Raw genomic sequence first — 20,442 nt, 5'->3', positions numbered from 1 at the left:
GGGTGCGAACAGGATACAAGTGATTTTGAACAGGATATTCGTGTTCTACATGACTTTTACTTTGCTAGAATGGTAAAGTACTTTGGAGAACAATGGGTGGCACTGGCATTTCCCCATATTGTTAGACAGAAATGTCTACCAAGCTGCCCTACTTATTTGTATGGTAACAAAAGCCAGTGGTGGACAAAGTATATACTCAAGTATTCAAATGTACAAATTACTAAAGTACATTTTCAGAAATTGTCAAAAATAGTGAAAATAAGCTTCAATGTAGCCCGACAGCGCGTCGAGGGTTGGAGTCCCGATCCCGACGGCCTTTGCTGCGTGTCACTCCCCATCTCTCCCCCCATTTCCTGTCTATCTACTGTACTATGAATAAAGAGCCCCAAAATAAATCTTTACATTCCAATCTTTACATTTCAGTCCACCACTGACAAAAGCTATCATAATACTTTGATATTCTTGGGATCATTGTCAGAAAGCTTGTCTGTCTGCTCATTTTGTGCCATAAAAGTAAAGAGGTCTGCCTAAATTACAATAATTGATTCCAAGAACATCAACCTATTTTTGATCCGAGTTTAGAGTCTGGTCACACATTCTTTTCAACTTGCCAATCAATTATTTCAAGTATAATTTTGAAACTTGATCACAATGTACAACTCAGGTGTTATAGAAAAAGGCATAAAAAATAAAATAAAATCTCAATAAGTACCAATTATGTCTTTACAGCCTTTTCAAGGCAAAGTATTAACCAGGTCTATTTAACTCCTTCAGGTCATCACATTGCCAATACTGCCCTCTTCAGGAGAGGACACCAAACCATAGTGAATCAAAGAAAAGGAAGCCCCATGTGTAGACCACTTTATATCAAACACAAAGATGTAATAAAAAAAATAGTTTATTTGATGAGCTTAAAAATCTGAGATCATCACAAACATGTATTGAATGAAAGTAAATAATCTATGTAGTTAGGTCCAATACTTGAAAAGTAAATGAGCTTTATATAAAACAGTTAGACAAGTGACTACCAGATAGATTTAGGACAAACAGCTGTTATTGCCAGATGCAATAATGACTGTGGCTCAATGACATGATGCAGGACACGAATATCATTTGTACACGCTCTCATTCCATTCCAATGCACACAAAACAAAATGTAGCATTTACCTCAAGATGGACTCTCATGAAGACAAACTAATGACAAACCAAGTGGTCACATAATACCACATTTAGAAAGCTAAATTACATTACGATTCAAAGTCCAGTGCTGTGTGAGTGTGTGGTAAAACAGACAGAACTCCATGTGTCTGGGCAGCACAGCACATGACTTTCCCTTCCCTAAGTTCTGAGTAAAAAGCCAATGCTCAGTCAAAGTAATTGTCCAAAGTGAGATGAGAAGACATTTTAGGAGGAGGAGGCCTGGTCACGTTTTTCCTTTTAGCCTTCATCAGGGGGCGAATCTCTGACAAAGGAGACTGGAGTGGAAGGAAGGGTTAAGGAATGATGACACCGCAATTTACATTTTTTTTTGTAAAATGTTATTATCCCATTAGCCAAGTTTCTGAGAGATTTATGCTGCCCTGAGGCCATGCCACAACCTTTTCAGAACTATGGACAGACATATGCAATGTCCACGATAGGCATTTGTCTGCCTCTTTGTTGTTACTTTAAAGCTTTGTTTTTTTCCAGGGCCATTTTCATCAAAATAAAGCATGTTAATTGTATACAGTCATTTAATTACAACATTCAAACATTTATGTTTGGCGGCATGGCTCTGTTCTGCGATCTCCCCTGATCTCCCTGAGTCCATGGCACAAAATATTCTCAAATGGGGAACCACAGCCAAATACATGAAAACAAATCCTGCCAGAACTAAAGCTATACTTGCATGTAATTGAAAGCCTGTATCGATGTGAAATTAAACCATGTGAGATTTACTTGAGGCTAAATAAACATCTCGTCCAAAGGCAGTGAGTAAAGGATACAGGCTGGAAGAATTTAGTGCGTCCTCCTAATCCGTCATAGCCACTTCTCACCTGAAATGGCAAAACATTAGAACACAAGAACAAAAAATAGCCAGATTAAAAGACCTTGTTATTGTGAAGTTTGTTAAATACATTATGAATAGAGTAAAATGCAATATTGTTAGTTGGCCAATATTTTAAAAAGCTACTGTAAGCAATATTTTGTTTTGTTAAGTTAACGCTCTATATTCTGATAGTAATGATTGCTATAGTGTTTGTTCTGTAACAGGGATCTCATGTATCTCTTGTACATACAGCTCCTGGTTTGCTGCTATGAGGATCCAACATGCTGCCGAAAGTCTTCTTCCTAAAAAGGATTGAGTTCTGGAAGAAAGGATCCATATCCTTATCTCGGGCCTACGGAAAGGCATACAGTACATCATTTGCCAATACGCAAACACACACACACACACACAGCATGAACGTTTAACACCAAACGTATCTCTGGCATTGTTAAATATTGCTTAACTACCTTGCTTCCAGTGGAGGTGTTCTTCTCGATGTCTCTTGTTGGAGGCGACCTGTAAAATAAACCAGGATTCAGTATGATATGATGAGACTTCCAGTGGTTCTCAGCCTTTTTTGAGCTTTGGACCACTAGAATATTTCAAAGCATCCACCCCACCCAAAAACAATACTATATTGTATGGTGAGCATATATTATATGTACAGTTTATTTATTTCATTTAAAAGGTGCTGTACATGATTTATTTTTGTTAAAATAAGTGTTAAATAGTTCTATATTCTGATAGTAATCATTGCTATGTAGTATTTTTTCAGTAACAGGATTCTCCCCGCCTCTCCAGCTCTTTAGTTAACGGGAAATACATTTTCGGTTCGGGAGAGCAGTTTAATCCGATCAGGATACAGGATAAACAAGTGAAATGGTAACTGATGGAACAAAAAAAAAATCAGCAGACAGAATTAGAACTGGAACACTATCAAATTGAAGCTGATACATTGGTACACTCTCCTGATTGGATGAAATTGGCAACCCACCTGAAAATGTATTTTATTTTCAATTAAGTGCTGGAGAGGCAGGGAGACCCCTGTAGCTTAACAAATACTCTATAGCAGCGGTTCTCAAGCTATGGGTTGCGACCCAAAGTGGAGTCGCAGGAAGGTGCAGGAATTGGCAACCGAAAAAAAAATCTATATTTTTTCTATCATCAAGAAACGGAAAAAAGTGGGGTTGTCGTGAACAGCGTGAAGAGGACGTCAAAGACGGCCATTTGACTCCTCATACACACATACAGCTCCAACTGACCGAGAACCAGCAGCAATACAGGAAAGACCAAGCCCTTACAGAGGCACACAGAACTGATTTAGCCATTCATAAATGATTTTGATATGATGATATAGCAGGAATGAACATCAATATGAGCGGGTGCCGGGTGGCTTAAAGTTTTTGAGCAGGAGGGTACAAATACATGGACCACAGGTTCATTTGGTTCCATTTGTTAGTTAAATTAACACTGGTAAATTGGCGCTGGAGGAGTCACTGAGGCACATATCTGACATAGGCTAAAAATATCAAAAAAATATCAAATATCACCCCTGATGTGGCCCCTGGGGGCAACACATGACTCCTGGTGGGACTATTGTCATGGCAGGCCCCTGGACACTGTTTGTGCCAACTTTTGTGCGGATTGGATCAGTGGTGTGCCTGTGGCCCCGCGGGCCCCTAACGTGGCCCCTGATATGACTATTCTGATGGCAGACCCCTAAACAATGTTTGTGCCATGTTTGGTACGGATAGGAGCTGTGTGCCTGTGGCCCCCGGGGACCCCTGGTGGCCACTTGGACAAAGGCCGGGGTCTGATCAGCCTCGGTCGGGTCGCCTGGAGGAGGCTGTCTGTCTGTTGCAAGACCCGAAACACCCAGTGATGGCTCCTCCCAATTACAACTGTAATCATAGTACATAATGTATTGTAGTAAATAATGTCCGCACACTGGTTCTCAGCTCCACTTGCTTATTGCTGGTCCAGATTGAGTAAGATCGAAACATTGACCAGCAATAAACAAGTGGAGCTGAGAACCACTGTGCAGACTTAATTTTAAATTTTACTGTTGATTGGATGTGCGTGCACTAACACTAACAAGAGTGAACATGATACATGATGCTTCTTTGACTTTGCCACAGATACGTTCTTTATTTTTTTCTTCTTGTAGTAGTTTGTTATCTGTCCGAAAGGTTGTGGTGATTCATGGTTTCCACAAATGGAACCAAATGTTTGTACACTCTCAGAGCTTTGACATTGACTCTAAAAAGTTTGAGAACCACTGCCATAAAGAATCATACATAGACTCACACAGCAGCATCCAGACGCATTTTCTTGAATGGGACCCGTGACGTCTGCTTTTTGGTCGACTCGTCAGGGGTGGAGATGTCGTAGGTCATATTGAGGTCAATGTCCTCACTATGTGAAGGCTGGTGGAGACGGGGATGCTTTAGGTCCACTGGGGCGGGGCTGAAAGGGAGGTAGAGAAAACTTGTCAGTGGATCACACCTAGAAGCATTGCTTACCTTTATTGAATATCGGTGAAATTGCAAGGAGAATCTAGTGCGGCAGCTTGGTGAACCTTTCAAAGACTAGGCGACTCAGGGCTTCATTTGTGCGTGTTGGCGTGCTCAATGTCCTCTGAAGAATCTCAACCTTCTTCTTCAGACTCTGTGAAAAGAATGTACAATCTGCCATGTGTTGTTGCACTCATCCAAGTCCTGCATGCCAACATGCAAGATGACCCATATTTCATGCATAATCATGACATGTTACATTATTAATGTTCGGTTGTGTTGCTTATCGCATCACACAACGAAGCAATTTCCTTGCATAGAACACCTTACTTGGCAAAAGCTTTAGATTTTGATCTTTTAATTTCAATTGTAATCACCTTATGTGTTTGCACCATTTTACAATGAATGGTATTGTTTAAATATACCTTCATTGTAACAACAACAATAATACAAAGAAGTGAGCAAAACAGATTCTTACAGAGATTTCTTTGTCAGCATTGGCCAGGTCATTCTGTAGAGCCCTCAAGTCATCCTTGGTCCTATTCATCTCCACTGAGGCTTTCTGTAACTGCAATGACACCAAAACCTTTTTCAGAATTCAACAGTGCTTAAGTTAACATATTCTCCTCAGTGTTTAACACATGTTCTATGCCAGTTAATGGCATAAAAGCTGGAACAGTAGTTACCTTGTTGTTTGAGGCAAAAACCTCCTTCTTCAGCTTTTCACACATTTCATGTGAAGACCTGTGGCTTCCTTTCAAGTTCTCATATTCTCTATAAAAAGAACCATGGGAAAGAAAGCAGGCGGTGGATAATGATGGAAATGCATTCGTGAGGGCAGAGGGTGTAGCTCAGTGGCTCCCAAACGGTGTGCTGTGAGACAAGCCCCGTTGTGCCTTGGGATTTTGTGACAACCACACATTATTGCAATACATATATACTATACAAAATGTTATGAAATATCTTTATCTTTTTCATTTACACACACACACACACACACACACACACACGCATACATATATCAGAATTCCAGAAGGCTTTGCGTGAAATCCCATCACTGAGATTGGTTGTGGAAGCATTCTGAGGACATCATCAAAGAGATACCACAAAGTGATTTCTCCCCACTTACATAGTACAAGTGACTTTTCCATGTGTCTCATTAAACCATAATTTGGCATTAATAAAGAACAATAGACTTTATTGTCACATCACAGGTTTACAGGTGTAAAACAGTGGGTGAAATTCGTTTTTTGAGTTATAACATGTGTTATAGAGGCTATGAATACAGCCACTGAGCCTTGAAATTTCCACTTGTCATTTTGGGGAGCGAGCGACGGTGCTGCTTGGGTTGTTCCTTACCTTTTGAGGGAGATGCAGTAGATGGAGAGCTGCTCCACAGCAGCCTGGCCGACGCCCATGTCAGTAATCATGGACTCTACCTCAGCACGCTGGCCCTCTAACACCTTATCAAGACTGGGCCAACGTAGACAATAATGTTAGTGGACTGCACAGTGTGGCTGGATTTGGGGGTAAGGCAGCAAAATCTGGACAAATTAAATTCGGAGAAAGTTTTAATGGAAAGTTTGGCTTAATGTTACAAATACAAATGGTGGAACTACCTTTCGTAGATTTTCATTTTGGTCCTGAGCCTCCGAGCCTCCTCCCTGGCATTCTCGGCATCATTATGTTTGGTCTCTAGGTAATTCATCTGTTTCTGTGAGGTAAAAAAAAATACACACATACGATCAGCCAAGAGACCATCTTTGGATGATATTTAATATTTGGATTTACATTGTGTAGCATATTCATCTTACTCTGAGAGCAGAAACGAGCATCTCCTTGTCTGCAGTCTCCTTCCGCACTTTATCCAGGTCTCTCTTCTGTCTATCCATAGTGTCCTTAAAGCTGTCCATCACCTTCTGTTTGTCCCGCCAATCTCTTTCTGTAAATTCAACACACAGATAACACTTCCAGCTTTTAAACATGTTAATAAATGTAATAGTATATCACAGCAATCAGACATGAAGGAGATCTCTGGAATTGAGATCTATGTAGATGAGAATGACTACACAGCACTGGCTCTCACATTTCAGGCTTGTCGGTTGGGTGCATTCAACCCATGGCATATCATTTGTCACAAAAGGTTGAAGGACAGATTTGCTCTCACAAAACTAGTCCAGATGCCAAATCATGTTACAGTTATTCATTTCAAGTAGAAATCATCATTTCATTTCATGTCCTAAAAATACTCTTACCTTTACAACTTAAAACGACTTTCATTCGATCAATTTCATTCTGCAAAGAAAAATTGAAGAAAAAAAACCCTGAATGACAGCTGGAAAGCACATTTATAATTAATTAAATTAAAATAGTTTACTGTTTAGACATTTGAAATCTAAGACATTCGAAATCATGTTCGCTGCAACACTAGTAAGGCTAGAGTTGAAAATGAACAACAGTAAAAATGAAAACAGAACTAGCCCTAGATAAGCAATATTCTTAATGAAGTCCTAATAATGGCTCAGAGTTAATGTTTCTTCATGTATGTGGGGCACCTTTGGGGCTATAGCTGAAAGAGTAGAGGCCCCAACCCCGGGTATGAGTGGAAGTGTCCCTGAGCAAGACGCGTCCCTCTTTTGGCTCGTACAGTACTTGTTCTCACCCCCCCACCCCCCCCCCCCCCCCCCACCCCCCACGCCCACTCGCAGTCCCGCAACACGGCACTGCTGCTTTGCCAATGTATATAACAGAGTATGTCTGAATGAGATCATATTCATTGTCTCCGCCAGGAGACTATAAATGGTAAATGGTGCATTTATATAGCGCTTCTATCCGAAGCGCTTTACATTGATAGTGCCATTAACCCATTCACACACACATTCATACACCGATGGCGGAGGAAACCATGCAAGGCACCAACCTGCTCATCGGGAGCAATTAGGGGTTCAGCATCTTGCTCAAGGACACTTCGACACTAACTCTAGGGGAGCGCCCCAGCCCGGGATCGAACTGGGAACCTTGCGGTTTTCCAGCTCACACTACCCGGCCACTCTACCCCTGAGCCACTGCCGCCCCACGCGCGTTCCGAAGTGACATCAGTGCCATCAGCCAAGCTAACATTTAGTGGTTACATGTCGCCTTTCCGACAGACGGATAGGACACTTACACAGACAGGACGGATAGGACACTTACACAGACAGGACGGATCGGACACTTACACAGACAGGACGGATAGGACACTTATACAGACAGGACGGATAGGACACTTATACAGACAGGACGGATAGGACACTTATACAGACAAGACGGATAGGACACTTATACAGACAGTGTGTCATGTTACTATGACACAGTAACATGTTCTATTTTTTGTAAGAATTAGAACATTCCCAACACAAGTCTGCTGGCGGAGACTTGTGCTCCGAGGAGCACATTTTCTAGTTCCACATATAAATACAATACATATTTTAAACATAATCATCTTTGTCATCACAGTAATTTATAGCAGTCCCTACATTCAGGCATGCACGAACTATGCTTAGCTTTTGAGATAGATGAAGTGTGCAGTGCACAATACGTTCCAATGTAGCTATATAATTGTATTATGCTTATATCATACAACGGCACGCAATAAAGCCAGCGGCTTGTTGTGGTCCTTTCACATGTAGTGACTGTATATGACGCAATCTCTTTAGTTACATGTAGTTAGTACTAGTTACTTTATCAGCTGAAGCTCTATAATTCAGCATTATGAAAATGATTAACAAAGGTCTCCCTTTCCCTTTCCTTACCTGCAAACTCTCTGGGTCAGCTGCAGACCCTTCCTCTTCTCCACCGATGTCAAAGAACAGCTTGTTGATAATGTGTCGGGTGCTGACCTATAGACAGAAAAAACATTATTTACACGTGATCCTTATAAACTGTAGAGAATGGTTGAATTATAGAGTGGCCCTGATTAGTGCCACACTGCAGTGTGTGTGTGTGTGTGTGTGTGTGTGTGTGTGTGTGTGTGTGTGTGTGTGTGTGTGTGTGTGTGTGTGTGTGTGTGTGTACTGTACAGTAACTGCACCTGTTTTCGACATTGCGGGCAGGTTTTGTTGGGAGCTGTCTGGAACCACTGAAGAAGACTGAAAGGAGTGGCGAAAACATTAGCCAGTGAATACATGTGTGGGTTATAATCAGGAGGAGTAAAGTAACCAAGTACATTTACTCAAGTACTGTACTTAGAACGTTTTACTTTACAGGAGTATTTCCAATTGTCAATACTTTTACTTCAACACTTTTACAACAACATAGTCATGTATCATTCAAGTCACCATTCATAGTGGAAGGTATGCCCGCAGTGGATAGCAGCAACATCTCTGGAGTGATCAAAGAAATCCGAGCAAATGGTGCAATATGCTCGGATGGGCATTTTGGAATCTCTTAGGTCACTCGCTCTGCAAAGACAACAAAAGTGTAAAATGTGTATTTTTTTCGACTTTGCCATTTACATATCTATCATTGGTACAAAAGTAAAAGTCAGACTCGTACATCCCTGATAGTCTTGATCCAAGGCTAACTCTAGCTAGCGTTAGCAGACATGACGCTACTGCTTCTTTTGTACACCATGAAGTAGCCTGATAATGGAACGGAGCTGGAGTAGACTAGGTACTACTTACCGTTAATGTTACTACAGTCATGAAATCCTTAAATGCGTAATAGTGTTATGCATCTCTATGGTACTTTATAATATACAAGTTAACCAAATAAAACCGATTGAAAATTGATGACAATTTGATTGATTTGACAAAAAAAAACAATTGTTTTCCAGATAGTGTATATTTGTTTGTGTTTCTGTTTCCGCGCTGCGCGTGTTCGAATGAATAGGCCCGCCTTTTCCGCTTCCTCTTCTTCTTAACTTTTTAATACAGTTGTCAATCCAGTATTGTTGAATCACTGCCACCTTCTGTTTAGCTCGTCTCGGAGGACTTACTTAAATTCTAGAGCAGGCAGGGGTCTTCAACGTTTTTCAGGCCAATTGGACGGACCCCTTAGCTGATAGAGAGAGATGAAGCAGGGACCCCCACCACATATTGGATTCATGTTAAACGTGTGTTTTCAGACATTTAACCACCTAAAACCCATACTTTGTAAACTTAACCTTTGGCTCGGTACTTGGTCTGCTCTTTTTTTCCCCTCTACACAAAACCTCTTTGCCGGAAATAGCAGATCTTCAAGCTCTCACAACGGGCAGCGCTGCTATGCGTTGAGCTTCTTGATCGGCTATTTTCAGCAAAAGCTTTAATCCCCACAATAACAGAAAACAGAAAAGACACTTACAGAGCCCTGAGGGACTCCGCTCAACCATATGGGGTTTAAGTGGTTAATTCCCCTCAACCCCAACATGAGCTGGAACCCACATTGGCTACTGCACATTGCGATCCCTTTCTGAATTATACTATTGTGCAAGATTTTTTATACAACAAGTAATAGTAACTGCAGTACTTATTAAACATACTTCATATAATCCTAAGCATTCATTCCCCAAATGACAAAAAAAAACAACCACCTTCCCTCCTTTTAAGGTCGGTCAGACAAAATTTGAATGTAAAGCTATACTTGATACTCTAAAGTCTAAACCTAAAATCACAAAAATTAAGTGCATCGCGAACCGTTCACTAAAAGAAAACTTCATTTCCCATAATGCCTTACCAATTTGTGGCAGCAGGGCAAGGGTGACGCATCTGACAGACAAGACAAAACTATTCCTCTTTTTACTGTTAGCGAGCTAGCAGAACAAGCAAGTCATTTGCAGACCAGGAATGATGCTGAATGTGCAGTTTTGGAAATGAAAGGTATGTGTTGGAGGAGAAAAGTAACTGAAATCAATGCGTTTTTGTAGGAGGGCGAAGTTTGATAAATAAACAAATGGCTAGAGTAAATCAGATAAAGTTAGCAAGCCATATATATGCTGCATCAGCAGCACCTGATTGACGCCCCGGGGGACTGAGATTGATTTGCGAGCATGTTTGAGAGAGAAACTAAGTTATTGTACATTTCTACAGTGGTGGAAAAAGTAAAACATTTTTTTACTTAAGTAAAAGTATCAATGCTGCAATGTAGAAATACTCTGTTACAAGTAAAAGTCCAGAATTCAAAATGTATTTGAGTAAAAGTACAAAAGTATTATTGGTATCAAAATGTACTTAAAGTACCAAAAGTAGAAAGTACTTAGTATTAGGCAGAAAATAGCATATCTATAGGCTCACAATGCATCACATCACCACACATTGTGAGCTTGTAGATCTGCTATTTTCAAATGACCATAATGTATATTGGGCTGAAGTGGTTACTGTATGTTTTTAGTAATAATCTAAATCTACAAAGTAGCTAGTAACTAAAGTTTTCAAATAATTGTAGTGGAGTAAAAGTATACTATTTGCCTCTGAGATGTAGTGGAGTTGAACTAAAACTGAAAATGGAAATACTCCAGTAAAGTAAAAATACCTAAAAAGTTGTGCTTAAGGACCACTTAAGGACCGGGTCACTACAGTACAGTACTTGAGTAAATGTACTTAATTGTACTTCCAGCACTGCATTTCTATGCCTTAAACCTGTCATCTGGCTGTCTCTGACAGAACTCAGAACTGTCATCATGTTTTGTCACTCAAACATGCAACTTAATGATTATTATGTGCAGGACCGCTTGCACTGACTGTGTCAGGTAGTACAATTGGAATTAAAAGCTAAATTTGACCCTTGATAAGAAACAGCTGACCTTTGGATCCCAAGTGTTTGTTTACTCTCAGGTGCTGTCCCCTAGGTCTTGAGTAGCAGTGATGGACGGAGACGTCCAAAAGGCAAGAGTGTCATGGGAGGTCCAGAATGGTACCCTGGCCTCTATGGACCACCTTCGCATAGACGGGGCAGACAGTCCCACAAGGGCTGAAAGTCCCACACCAGGCCTGGTGGAAGGGACCGAGCCAGGTGAGACTGATTGACATGTGTGTACCCTTTGATGACATGTACCCTTTGACAAAATATGCCTTTGGCCGGACCTGGGCTCACACTCCTATACACTGACCTACTGTATATGGCCAGATACAAACTCTCCAAAAAAAAAAACATAAGTTGAAGGTACAAATAAAAGTAGTTTATCTGATCTTCCAGGAAATACCAGTAATGAAAGTGGAAGTTGAAAGTGCTTCCAGTAAGCTATGCTTGTAAAGATATGAAGTAGGTGAATAATTTGTCAAGCTATTTCAACTAACTTTGAAAGCCTTACTCTGGACATAAAATATAAGCTTGAACCTACAGATATTGGACAACATTAATATTCATTGCTGAGCTCCCTGTCAGTGGTAAAGCCACCTTATGACAAGTTTTTGGTAGGTAACACACACATTTTCAAAGGAGGAACAAAATGCCTTGTCATCATGTGATTAGTTCCCCATTCCACATAGACTAACCAATTTGACATGGCTTCTTTTACCATGCAACCTTTATGAATAGAACTCTTGGCAAGGTAAAATTTACTCTGATAAATCTGGCATGTTGCAGAATGGACATTGTTTTTTGGTAATGTGATCTGTTATCTAGGCCAGGACACAGAGCATCATACAGTCGTGTGTGTGTGTGTGTGTGTGTGTGTGTGTGTGTGTGTGTGTGTGTGTAAAGTTATTATCTTTGGTAGGCTAGGGCACGTGCACAAGTTGGTTGTGAGGGGCCTTCAAATGGCCGGCCTCTCCAAAAGGAGGGCCAAACAGTTAGCAAGGTACTGCTATCAGCTATTTTAGGAAGCTGCTCAATTTGGAGGAGGCGTTGTGTCCTTTATTCATGATTGATGTCTGCTGTGACAAGTGCGTCAACTGTATTGTATGTGACAATGTTCTGCATTTTGTAATGTTTTGTAACTGTTTTCCTATTGTCTGACTGCACTGGCAGTGTTTATGTCCTTTGTAAAAGTCATTCTTGTACTTCTGTTTATGTGGACATAAGTGTGTGTGTGTGTGTGTGTGTGTGTGTGTGTGTGTGTGTGTGTGTGTGTGTGTGTGTGTGTGTGTGTGTGTGTGTGTGTGTGTGTGTGTGTGTGTGTGTGTGTGTGTGTGTGTGTGTGTGTGTGTCGTGGCTAAATGTGTCAAATCTTTTGAAATAGAATGTCTACTTTCTCATCCACATAGCTTTTGATATTTGACAACATCTATTTAAAAATAAATAAATCAAATGAATAATTTACACCAATGCAAAGAATTTCCCTGATTGTTTGTGTTGTTATTCATGGATCAGGTCCCCAGAAGCTTGTTTCAAAACGGAGAATGATTTGATACGATTTTGATATGTTGTTTCTGCAGGTGCTGGCCAGAAGAGTGCCATGTTTGTCCACCAGTCCTTTGAGGACCTAACTACCGAGGCTGAAGAGCAGGCCAAGGTAGACCCTGAGCTGGGGATCTCTGGAGAGTCTGCAGAGGAGCTCCGCGTGGTGATCGGGGAGAACCCTGCAGCGAAGGAACAGAAAGGGGCGTCTTGGTCAGATTGCAAGTCCAAAGAGGAGGATATCTCCAGTGAGGCATGGCGTAGCCACAGGAAACACGTGTTTGTACTTAGTGAGGCGGGTAAGCCCATTTATTCCCGCTACGGCACAGAAGAGGCCCTGTCCAGCACCATGGGGGTGATGATGGCCCTTGTCTCAGTTCTTGAGGCTGACAAAAACATCATCCGCTCCATTCATGCAGGTCAGAAAATATTTTGGGGGTGATGTTGTGCATCAAACAGTTTGAATGTAGTACAAGTGTGCGCATGTGGCTAACGTTTTGAATTGTTGCCTTTCCACGGTCTGTCTCAGATGGATACAAGGTGGTGTTCCTCAGCAAAAGCCCCCTGGTCTTGGTGGGTGCGTCTCGTACCTGTCAATCAGAAAAGGAGATGTTGCGTGAACTGCATTACATCTACTACCAGATCGTCAGCCTGTTCACCCTCACCCAGCTCAAGCACCTCTTCCAGCTCAAGCAGAACTATGACCTGCGACGCCTGCTGGCCGGCTCTGAGCACCTCACTGACAACCTGCTGCGTCGCCTGGACCGCGACCCGGGCCTGCTCCTCAGCGCTGTCACTTGCCTCCCTCTGAGCAGCTCTGCCAGGGACGTGGTGTCTTCCAGCCTGCAAGCTGCTAAAGCCAAGAGCCTTGTCTTCTCCATCCTGCTGGCAGGAGACCGCTTGGTAACCCTGGTAAGGAAAAAGGACCAATACCTGCATCATATGGACCTGCACCTGGTCGTCAACCTCGTGGGCTCCTCTTCGTCGTTTCGAGAGGGCGAGGGCTGGACGCCCATCTGCCTGCCAAAGTTCAATACCGCCGGCTTCTTCCACGCTCACATCTCTTACCTTGAATCAGGATCGGCCCTCTGTCTCATCCTGGTCTCCACTGACCGCGAGGACTTCTTTAACTTGTCTGACTGCAAGCGTCGCTTCCTGGAGAGACTGAGCAAGCGCAGTGCCTACCAGGCCCTGAAGGAGGCGCTTAAATGTCCAAGCTATTCGGTGGACCAGGTTGGCATTCCAGAGCTCAGGCACTTTCTTTACAAATCCAAAAGCTCTGGGTTGTACACCAGGTGAGTAGGATCTAAAGCTAAAAGAAAAATGATGTCCTCACTGGTCATTTTGCATTTGATAATAAAACCATTATTTTAATGGTAGAGTATGGTAGAGTATGTTAATACAATATAACTAGCACATCTGCAGGCCTAGTCAGGGTCTCCCTACTCTTCCATTGATACATTTAGATACTGGTGTTTGGTAGGACAACTACTGGTTGACAAGTAACCCTGCCTGAAGCTCATAAGCCCAATGTCTCCTCTTGCCAGCGGGGATTCCCTCTTGTTGAGCGGTAGATATTAAATATCCAGTTTTTCCATGTATGAAACCAAATGTTGGTTTCATACATGGAAAAGCTGGGTTTGTAATCCCAGGTGATACAGTTGCAAATACAATTACCTTTCTCTGTTGGGGAAGACATACACCTTTGTAGCTTTAGTAGGATTTTCAACAGCAGACATTTTGGTACTTTCTTTGCAATTATTATTATCTGTTATTAATGCATAGTCTACACATTCTGGACTAGTTGGTGTCAAGTTGATTCTAGGGCACAGTGAACAGGAATGATCATATTTCTCTTTGTCCGTTTCCCCCATGGAAGCCCTGAATTGCCCATTGTGTACCAGTCTGAAGAAGAGCATGAAAGGCTGATGGAGTTGTACCAGGAGCTTCATAGCCGCCTACACCACACAACCAGGCCGCTCCGTTCTTTCTATCGCTGTGGGGAAACTGAAAACCTAATGGCATGGGTAAATTTGCTGCTCTGTACTGTGTGTGTGCGATGCTGCATTCATCTACCAAAAATGTATGCAGCATCCCTCTGACCCTCTCTCAGCACTGTTCATTTTGCCTGACATTGTCATTAAGTCCTTGTAACAACTAGAGCTGCAACTAATGGTTATTGTCATAATGGATTTTAAATAATAATAATAATAATAATGGGGGGGGGGGGGTCAATTAATGTAGGTTATTCATTCACATCATAAAATGGCATTAACATACGCTAATAATAAAGTACAAATTGATGGTAAAGTTGAGCTGAACCCAAACAGCAGACATCTTGAAATTGTTTAATGTATTTTGTCTACCAGTCAAAAAAAATTACATTTCATTTTAATATATGGAGCAATGACAAGCGTTTATATTTTAGTGAATTTTTTGTGAATTTACAGATTTTAAACTCACTACTAAAATGTAATTTGATGTAATTCTGTCTGTCAGTTAAATTATTATTTTCCCCCCAATGCCTTGTTTTACCCCATGTGTCATCCCTCATCTTGTCCTTGTGCACCGCTTCTTTCCGCAGGTGACAAGTGGCTTTGAGCTCTACCTTTGCTTCAGTCCCCTGGGGACCAAGGCTATGGCTGTGGCTGCTGTTAACAAACTGCTGAAGTGGATCAGGAAGGAAGAGGACCGCCTCTTCATCCTCAGTCCCTTCACATACTGAGCCCTCACTACACAGCTCACCCCTTATATACCCATGGAATGGCATGTTTAACCCATTGACTAGGACTCATGAGTAGGGCTGCAAAAGTGATAATCACTTTCAGTTTTTATTTAAAAAACCCTAAAATTTTTTTTTTGATATTTCTAGGCTTGAGTACTTAGATATCTACTGATAACAATCACATTGTTCAATTAAATTGAACAATACACATAAAATACATCCTATGATGTTTTTACATTTAAATAGTAAATTAAATTAAATAGTAAGGGCTGGACTGTGAAGTCCAATAGGGTTGCAAGAGTTAATTGGACAAATCGATTTAGTTGATTACAAAACAATCATCAATTATAACATTTTGTGTTGATTCATTGATATAATTCAAATCAAATATTTTAAGAATTGCACTTCTCTGTGATAGATTAATCAAAAAAGTATTTGATTTGATTTTGTAAACACAATATAATTAAAGCCAGGATACCCAGAGGTCTCTGACGGGTGAAAACCTCATAAGTCCAAAACTGTTACTTTTCAGAAAAATACTACGCCGCGTTTCAAGCATGTAGATCTGCTATTTTTGATACTTTTGTGTGACACTGTAGTATGATCAAGTAAAAAACACAAAAAGTTAAAATATGGAGGTTTCTGCACGACAGCAACGATATACGTAACTTAAACCCAGGATAGAATCGATAGAATAATCTCAAAGAGAATAATGGATTGTTGCAGCCCTACTCATGATGATACCAAAGAATACAGCCATTTTTTCGATTTTGGAAAAAATACCAGACTGCACTATTGTTAGTCGTGCCCATTGTCACTTTCTACTCTCAAACAAGCTATGTTGAAGGCTGGGTTGCCAAATAATTAGCTGGAGTGTACACCCCCTTTTCCATAGAAAATTAGCCCTACAGGTTATTGTGACTTTTCTCTTGTGCCACCCTAATGTCAAAATGTCCAACTTGCTGCTGTCCCTGTGGCCTTATCTCTAGTACCAATTTTAGGCCAAAGTTTACACTCAGACAATAGGGCCTTTATTTATCAAACTCGCGTAGACCATAAATTTGGTGTACGCTCATCTCACCGGTATAATATCAATCTGTCATCAGTATGATGTACTTAAAACTCATGTCAGGTCTCATCTTGTATACGCCGATGGTTTCCATGACAAGCATCTAAACATATGTAGCAGCCACTATTAACTTAACATTGTGTAACCTGACATCTAATATCTAACATAACCCTAACATGAAAAGGTAGTTGGAATTACAGGGATTACAGATTCATCAACACCCGACCATTCTTACGTTGTGATTGGCAGAATGCTACTGTTTGATAGATCACACGTGAGCCCCGTCATGAGGTGATTCCTGCACTCGGATCTGTGCTGCTTTCTACGTTCCATTGATGAATGAGGGTCTAGATGTCTCAAAATGGAATGAACCCTACTGATTTTAGGCGACCCCACACTTTTCGTCTTAATGTAGTCCCAGAGAAAAATTCCACATCGAGGCATAAATGTGGCAAAAATATTTCAAATCTTGGGTTCAATGTAATGTGACACGGTCAAGGATGGCTGTCTATGAACCGGATCAGGCCATGGCTCCAGCAGTCATTTACACACTGTATGAAATTAGTGCTTTGAAAATGTACTGTGAGTCGTAGTCAATGACCTAAACATGCAATACCAACCTCTATGGTCCTTTTTTTTAAAAAGCTCTTTTCAGCTGACACTGTCTGGATGTGTGCTATGCAAGGCAACGTATTTTATGGTACTTAGTGGGGCATCTTTATATGGAATAATGATGCTATTCTTCTGGGCCCCAATGATTTGAGCTGCACATGTGACAAAAGTAGATAAATTATATATTTAGTGAACTTGATTTTTTCATTATACATTTTCCAGTTGATACACTGGTGCACGCTGCTTTTGATGAAAGCACAATGACCATAATAATGATGCTGTTTAAAATCCATCAAAACATTCTTTTCATGTAGTTTTTCATCTTTTGTTTCTGCAAATCAAAAATGCTGTCTTTCACATTTTATTAATGCCATCAGTCTAGTTATTTTGAAAATGGCAAGACATTTTGAAAACAAAATGGAATTCTCTAAAGATCCTGTATTTTCTGTATTTTTACATATTGCCATGTTTATGGGTTGACCACATTCCATCTTTTACGATATGATGTCCAATATTATTGTGATTAAGTCAACATGTCATATCATTTTTTTTATCTCAGTTTGTTGCCAATAATAATTCCACTAAAACTTAATCACCCATTACCATGTCTAGTCTCAGCACTTATTTGCATTCAATGGTTATGTCATAGAGCTTAATTGCTATGCAAAACTACTAACCTTTTTTTAATTTCAAACTGCAAGGATTGCACTGGCGGTAATGATAGTTCCTAGCCTTTATATTTTCTTGCACATTAATGATGTAAATTTAGGAAATTTTGACATTCTGATTTTGAGTGTTTGTATTTATACAGTGATAATGTATAAATACACAGGTTACTAATTATAGAAGTTTGTTTAATATTTAATGCGATTGGATAGATTGCATAACAACGTGATAAATTAACTCTCACAGACTGTATTTGGCTCCAATGACCATGTCGTGAGGCGTGAAGACGTGTGTGTTGCACAGCTGGAAATTGTTGCTGTGTTGGTCTTTGATGCTTTCAATAGTAATTCTTTATGAAATAAAAAACAAACACACGAGTACAGCTTCTGTTTTGTTTCATTCAAATCCTGATGAAAAGCATGTATTATGCTATAACCAACGTGTACAGAAGATTACTACTGTATATTCACTTCCAAACACTGGTTGACTCGTCTGCTTTAGGATTATTTTAAATATTTTATTTTTTACATGGCCTGGGCCCTAATTACATTTCAGAGTTTTATTAACCCCTTACAAGCTTGTGTGCAGCATTTCAGACAGGAACGTGATGGTTGTTCCTGAGTTGAGGTTGACAGATGATGATGATCATACCAGGCTCCTTGACTCTGGAAAGACCTGCCTGGTTTTTAGAAATCAGTGTCTTCTTTTAAATCAAAAATCAAAAATACCTTTCCATAATTTCAAATTTGGAAATCTTATTGTTTGATAAATGTTTTCTTCAGTTTTATGTGATTTATACAATCTTTATTAGTGTTATTGTTGTTATTAATATTATTAGGATATAATGATAATACTAATGATGTTATTATCAGGGGTGTAAAGTAACTAAGTACGTTTACTCAAGTACTGTACGTAAGTACAGTTTTGAGGTATTTTTTACTTTACCGGAGTATTTCCAAATTTCTGTACTGTTACTTCTACTCCACTACATCTCAGAGGCAAATATTGTACTTTTACTCCACTACAATTATTTTAAAACTTTATTTAGGCCTAATTGTTACTTTGTAGATTATAATTATTATTACAAAACATGCTGTATTCAAGGCCATTTGAAAATAGCCGATCTACAAGCTCACAATGCCTTGCCATGGGACTGAGCTTGTAGATCTGCTATTTTCAAAATATTTTTTTTGAAAACTTGTAAAAAACTTGTGAAATGGGATTTCTGTACTTTTACTTTTGGTACTTAATTAGGTACATTTTGATGCCAATACTTTTGTAGGGGAGAGTGAGGTAATGTGAGACACAGGGTAAAGTGAGACACCCCCCTTATCACCTGACCACAACACCTGTGTGGTCATATGACCATTATATTTTGAAGCCCCTCCCATTTCCCACTTACCATGGAGGAGAGGACCTCATTGTGCTGTAGTAAGCATGTTTTTTTCACTAAAATATGTTTTTTGCATGTAAAAGTATTTTTTTGGGCTGTCAACATAATCAGCTGTTGTGTCAAAGAAAATTGATTCAGGTAGAAAAACGTATGTCATGCATGTTGATGAACTACAAACCTATACATCCATGTGATTAATGCTAATTGAAGATTAGCCAGAATTGCTAAAAGTTGTCCTTTTCACCAAAATGTGGCTGTGGGGTAAAGTGAGACAAATGGCTTGGGGTACAGTGGGAAACTGTCTCAAAGTTAAGTTTAGTACTTAAACATAGTTTAATCTAATATTGGTTTGATAGTCCAATTGGTTTGATAATCTAATATTGGTTTGATTGGTTAAAACTGGTTTGTCTCGGTTGGGGTAAAGTGAGACACCTTCCAATTGTGTAGAGCAAAGTGTGCTTAATGACCAATTGCCATGATTCTGTTACTAGTCTGACATTAGTTCTGGAATGTGTGGTTGTCAAGCTATCTGTCGGTATTCTAACTGTTAGAACATGTGTTTTTATGGTAGTTTTAAACTGAAAAAAGTAAGTGGATCAGTTTACCCCATTGATTTTTCTGGTTTGTCTCGGTTTACCCCAGACCTGGGGTAAAGTGAGACAAAACTTTTTTTTAAACAATCATATTTTCACTGCCCTTTGTCTTGAATACATTCTGATAATTTCCATTGTTAGGAAACATCCCAAATGTATGGGAAATGTGAACATTTTACTGATATATCATTTTAGCTCACCTAGAGGGGAGAAAATGTAAAAAATGTCTCACATTACCCCACTCTCCCCTACTTTTACTCAAGTCAAAACTCAAGTGAATTCCGGACTTTTACGTGTAATAGAGTATTTCTACATTGCAGCATTGATACTTTTACTAGCATTGGTTCTCAAAGTGGGGTCCGGGGACCCCTAGGGGTCCTTGAGGGAGTTCCAGGGGGTCCCCAGCTAAATGATAGATTAGGAACCAAATGAACCCTTATGGGTCTGTAACTCTGAGAGTAACGGGTCCATTTGGTTCCATTTGTACACTCTCAGAGTTAAATTAACATAGATTTTACTATATAAATTGGGGTCCAAGAGATAGAAA

At 40.2% G+C, this 20,442-nt stretch overlaps 2 protein-coding genes across 3 annotated transcripts; one reads left to right on the top strand and one right to left on the bottom strand.

Annotated features, from left to right (window-relative positions):
- Positions 1–912: 912 nt before the first annotated feature.
- On the bottom strand, positions 913–9,364 carry traip (TRAF-interacting protein). Its single transcript, XM_084062191.1, has 16 exons — positions 9,204–9,364; positions 8,859–8,981; positions 8,612–8,669; positions 8,334–8,420; positions 6,798–6,837; positions 6,357–6,484; positions 6,162–6,256; positions 5,902–6,015; positions 5,229–5,316; positions 5,021–5,110; positions 4,608–4,696; positions 4,337–4,495; positions 2,497–2,545; positions 2,280–2,381; positions 1,986–2,036; positions 913–1,475 (listed from the first exon to the last, which is right to left on the bottom strand). Exons 2-16 carry the CDS (start codon positions 8,954–8,956, stop codon positions 1,365–1,367), a joined length of 1,359 nt encoding a protein of 452 aa, XP_083918317.1. The 5' UTR covers positions 8,957–8,981; positions 9,204–9,364; the 3' UTR covers positions 913–1,364.
- Positions 9,365–10,269: 905 nt separating this feature from the next.
- Positions 10,270–17,775, top strand: mon1a (MON1 secretory trafficking family member A). 2 transcript variants are annotated; one of them, XM_084063273.1, is made up of 6 exons: positions 10,270–10,379; positions 11,348–11,511; positions 12,876–13,256; positions 13,367–14,132; positions 14,717–14,864; positions 15,422–17,775. In XM_084063273.1, the coding sequence occupies exons 2-6, from the start codon at positions 11,364–11,366 to the stop codon at positions 15,560–15,562; spliced, it is 1,584 nt and encodes a 527-aa protein (XP_083919399.1). In that variant the 5' UTR covers positions 10,270–10,379; positions 11,348–11,363; the 3' UTR covers positions 15,563–17,775. The 2 variants fall into 2 exon arrangements, with proteins under 2 accessions (XP_083919399.1, XP_083919400.1); XM_084063274.1 differs by having other exon boundaries at positions 10,280–10,379; positions 11,334–11,511.
- The last annotated feature ends 2,667 nt before the right edge of the window (positions 17,776–20,442 follow it).

The sequence above is a fragment of the Gymnoscopelus microlampas genome, assembly GCF_963454915.1.
Source record: "Gymnoscopelus microlampas genome assembly, chromosome: 7".
Taxonomy (NCBI): domain Eukaryota; kingdom Metazoa; phylum Chordata; class Actinopteri; order Myctophiformes; family Myctophidae; genus Gymnoscopelus; species Gymnoscopelus microlampas.
Note: the sequence above shows the minus strand (reverse complement) of the source record. Positions and strands in the feature narration are given on the sequence as shown.

Coding starts and splice junctions, on each gene's coding strand:
- traip (XM_084062191.1), bottom strand. CDS start 8,956: ATGCCCATCCGAGCATATTGCACCATTTGCTCGGATTTCTTTGATCAC. Junction 6,485..6,797: donor AGTCGTTTTAAGTTGTAAAG/GTAAGAGTATTT, acceptor TTGAATTTACAG/AAAGAGATTGGCGGGACAAA. Junction 2,037..2,279: donor ATAGCAGCAAACCAGGAGCT/GTATGTACAAGA, acceptor TTGCCATTTCAG/GTGAGAAGTGGCTATGACGG.
- mon1a (XM_084063273.1), top strand. CDS start 11,364: ATGGACGGAGACGTCCAAAAGGCAAGAGTGTCATGGGAGGTCCAGAAT. Junction 11,512..12,875: donor GGTGGAAGGGACCGAGCCAG/GTGAGACTGATT, acceptor TTGTTTCTGCAG/GTGCTGGCCAGAAGAGTGCC. Junction 13,257..13,366: donor CATCCGCTCCATTCATGCAG/GTCAGAAAATAT, acceptor GGTCTGTCTCAG/ATGGATACAAGGTGGTGTTC.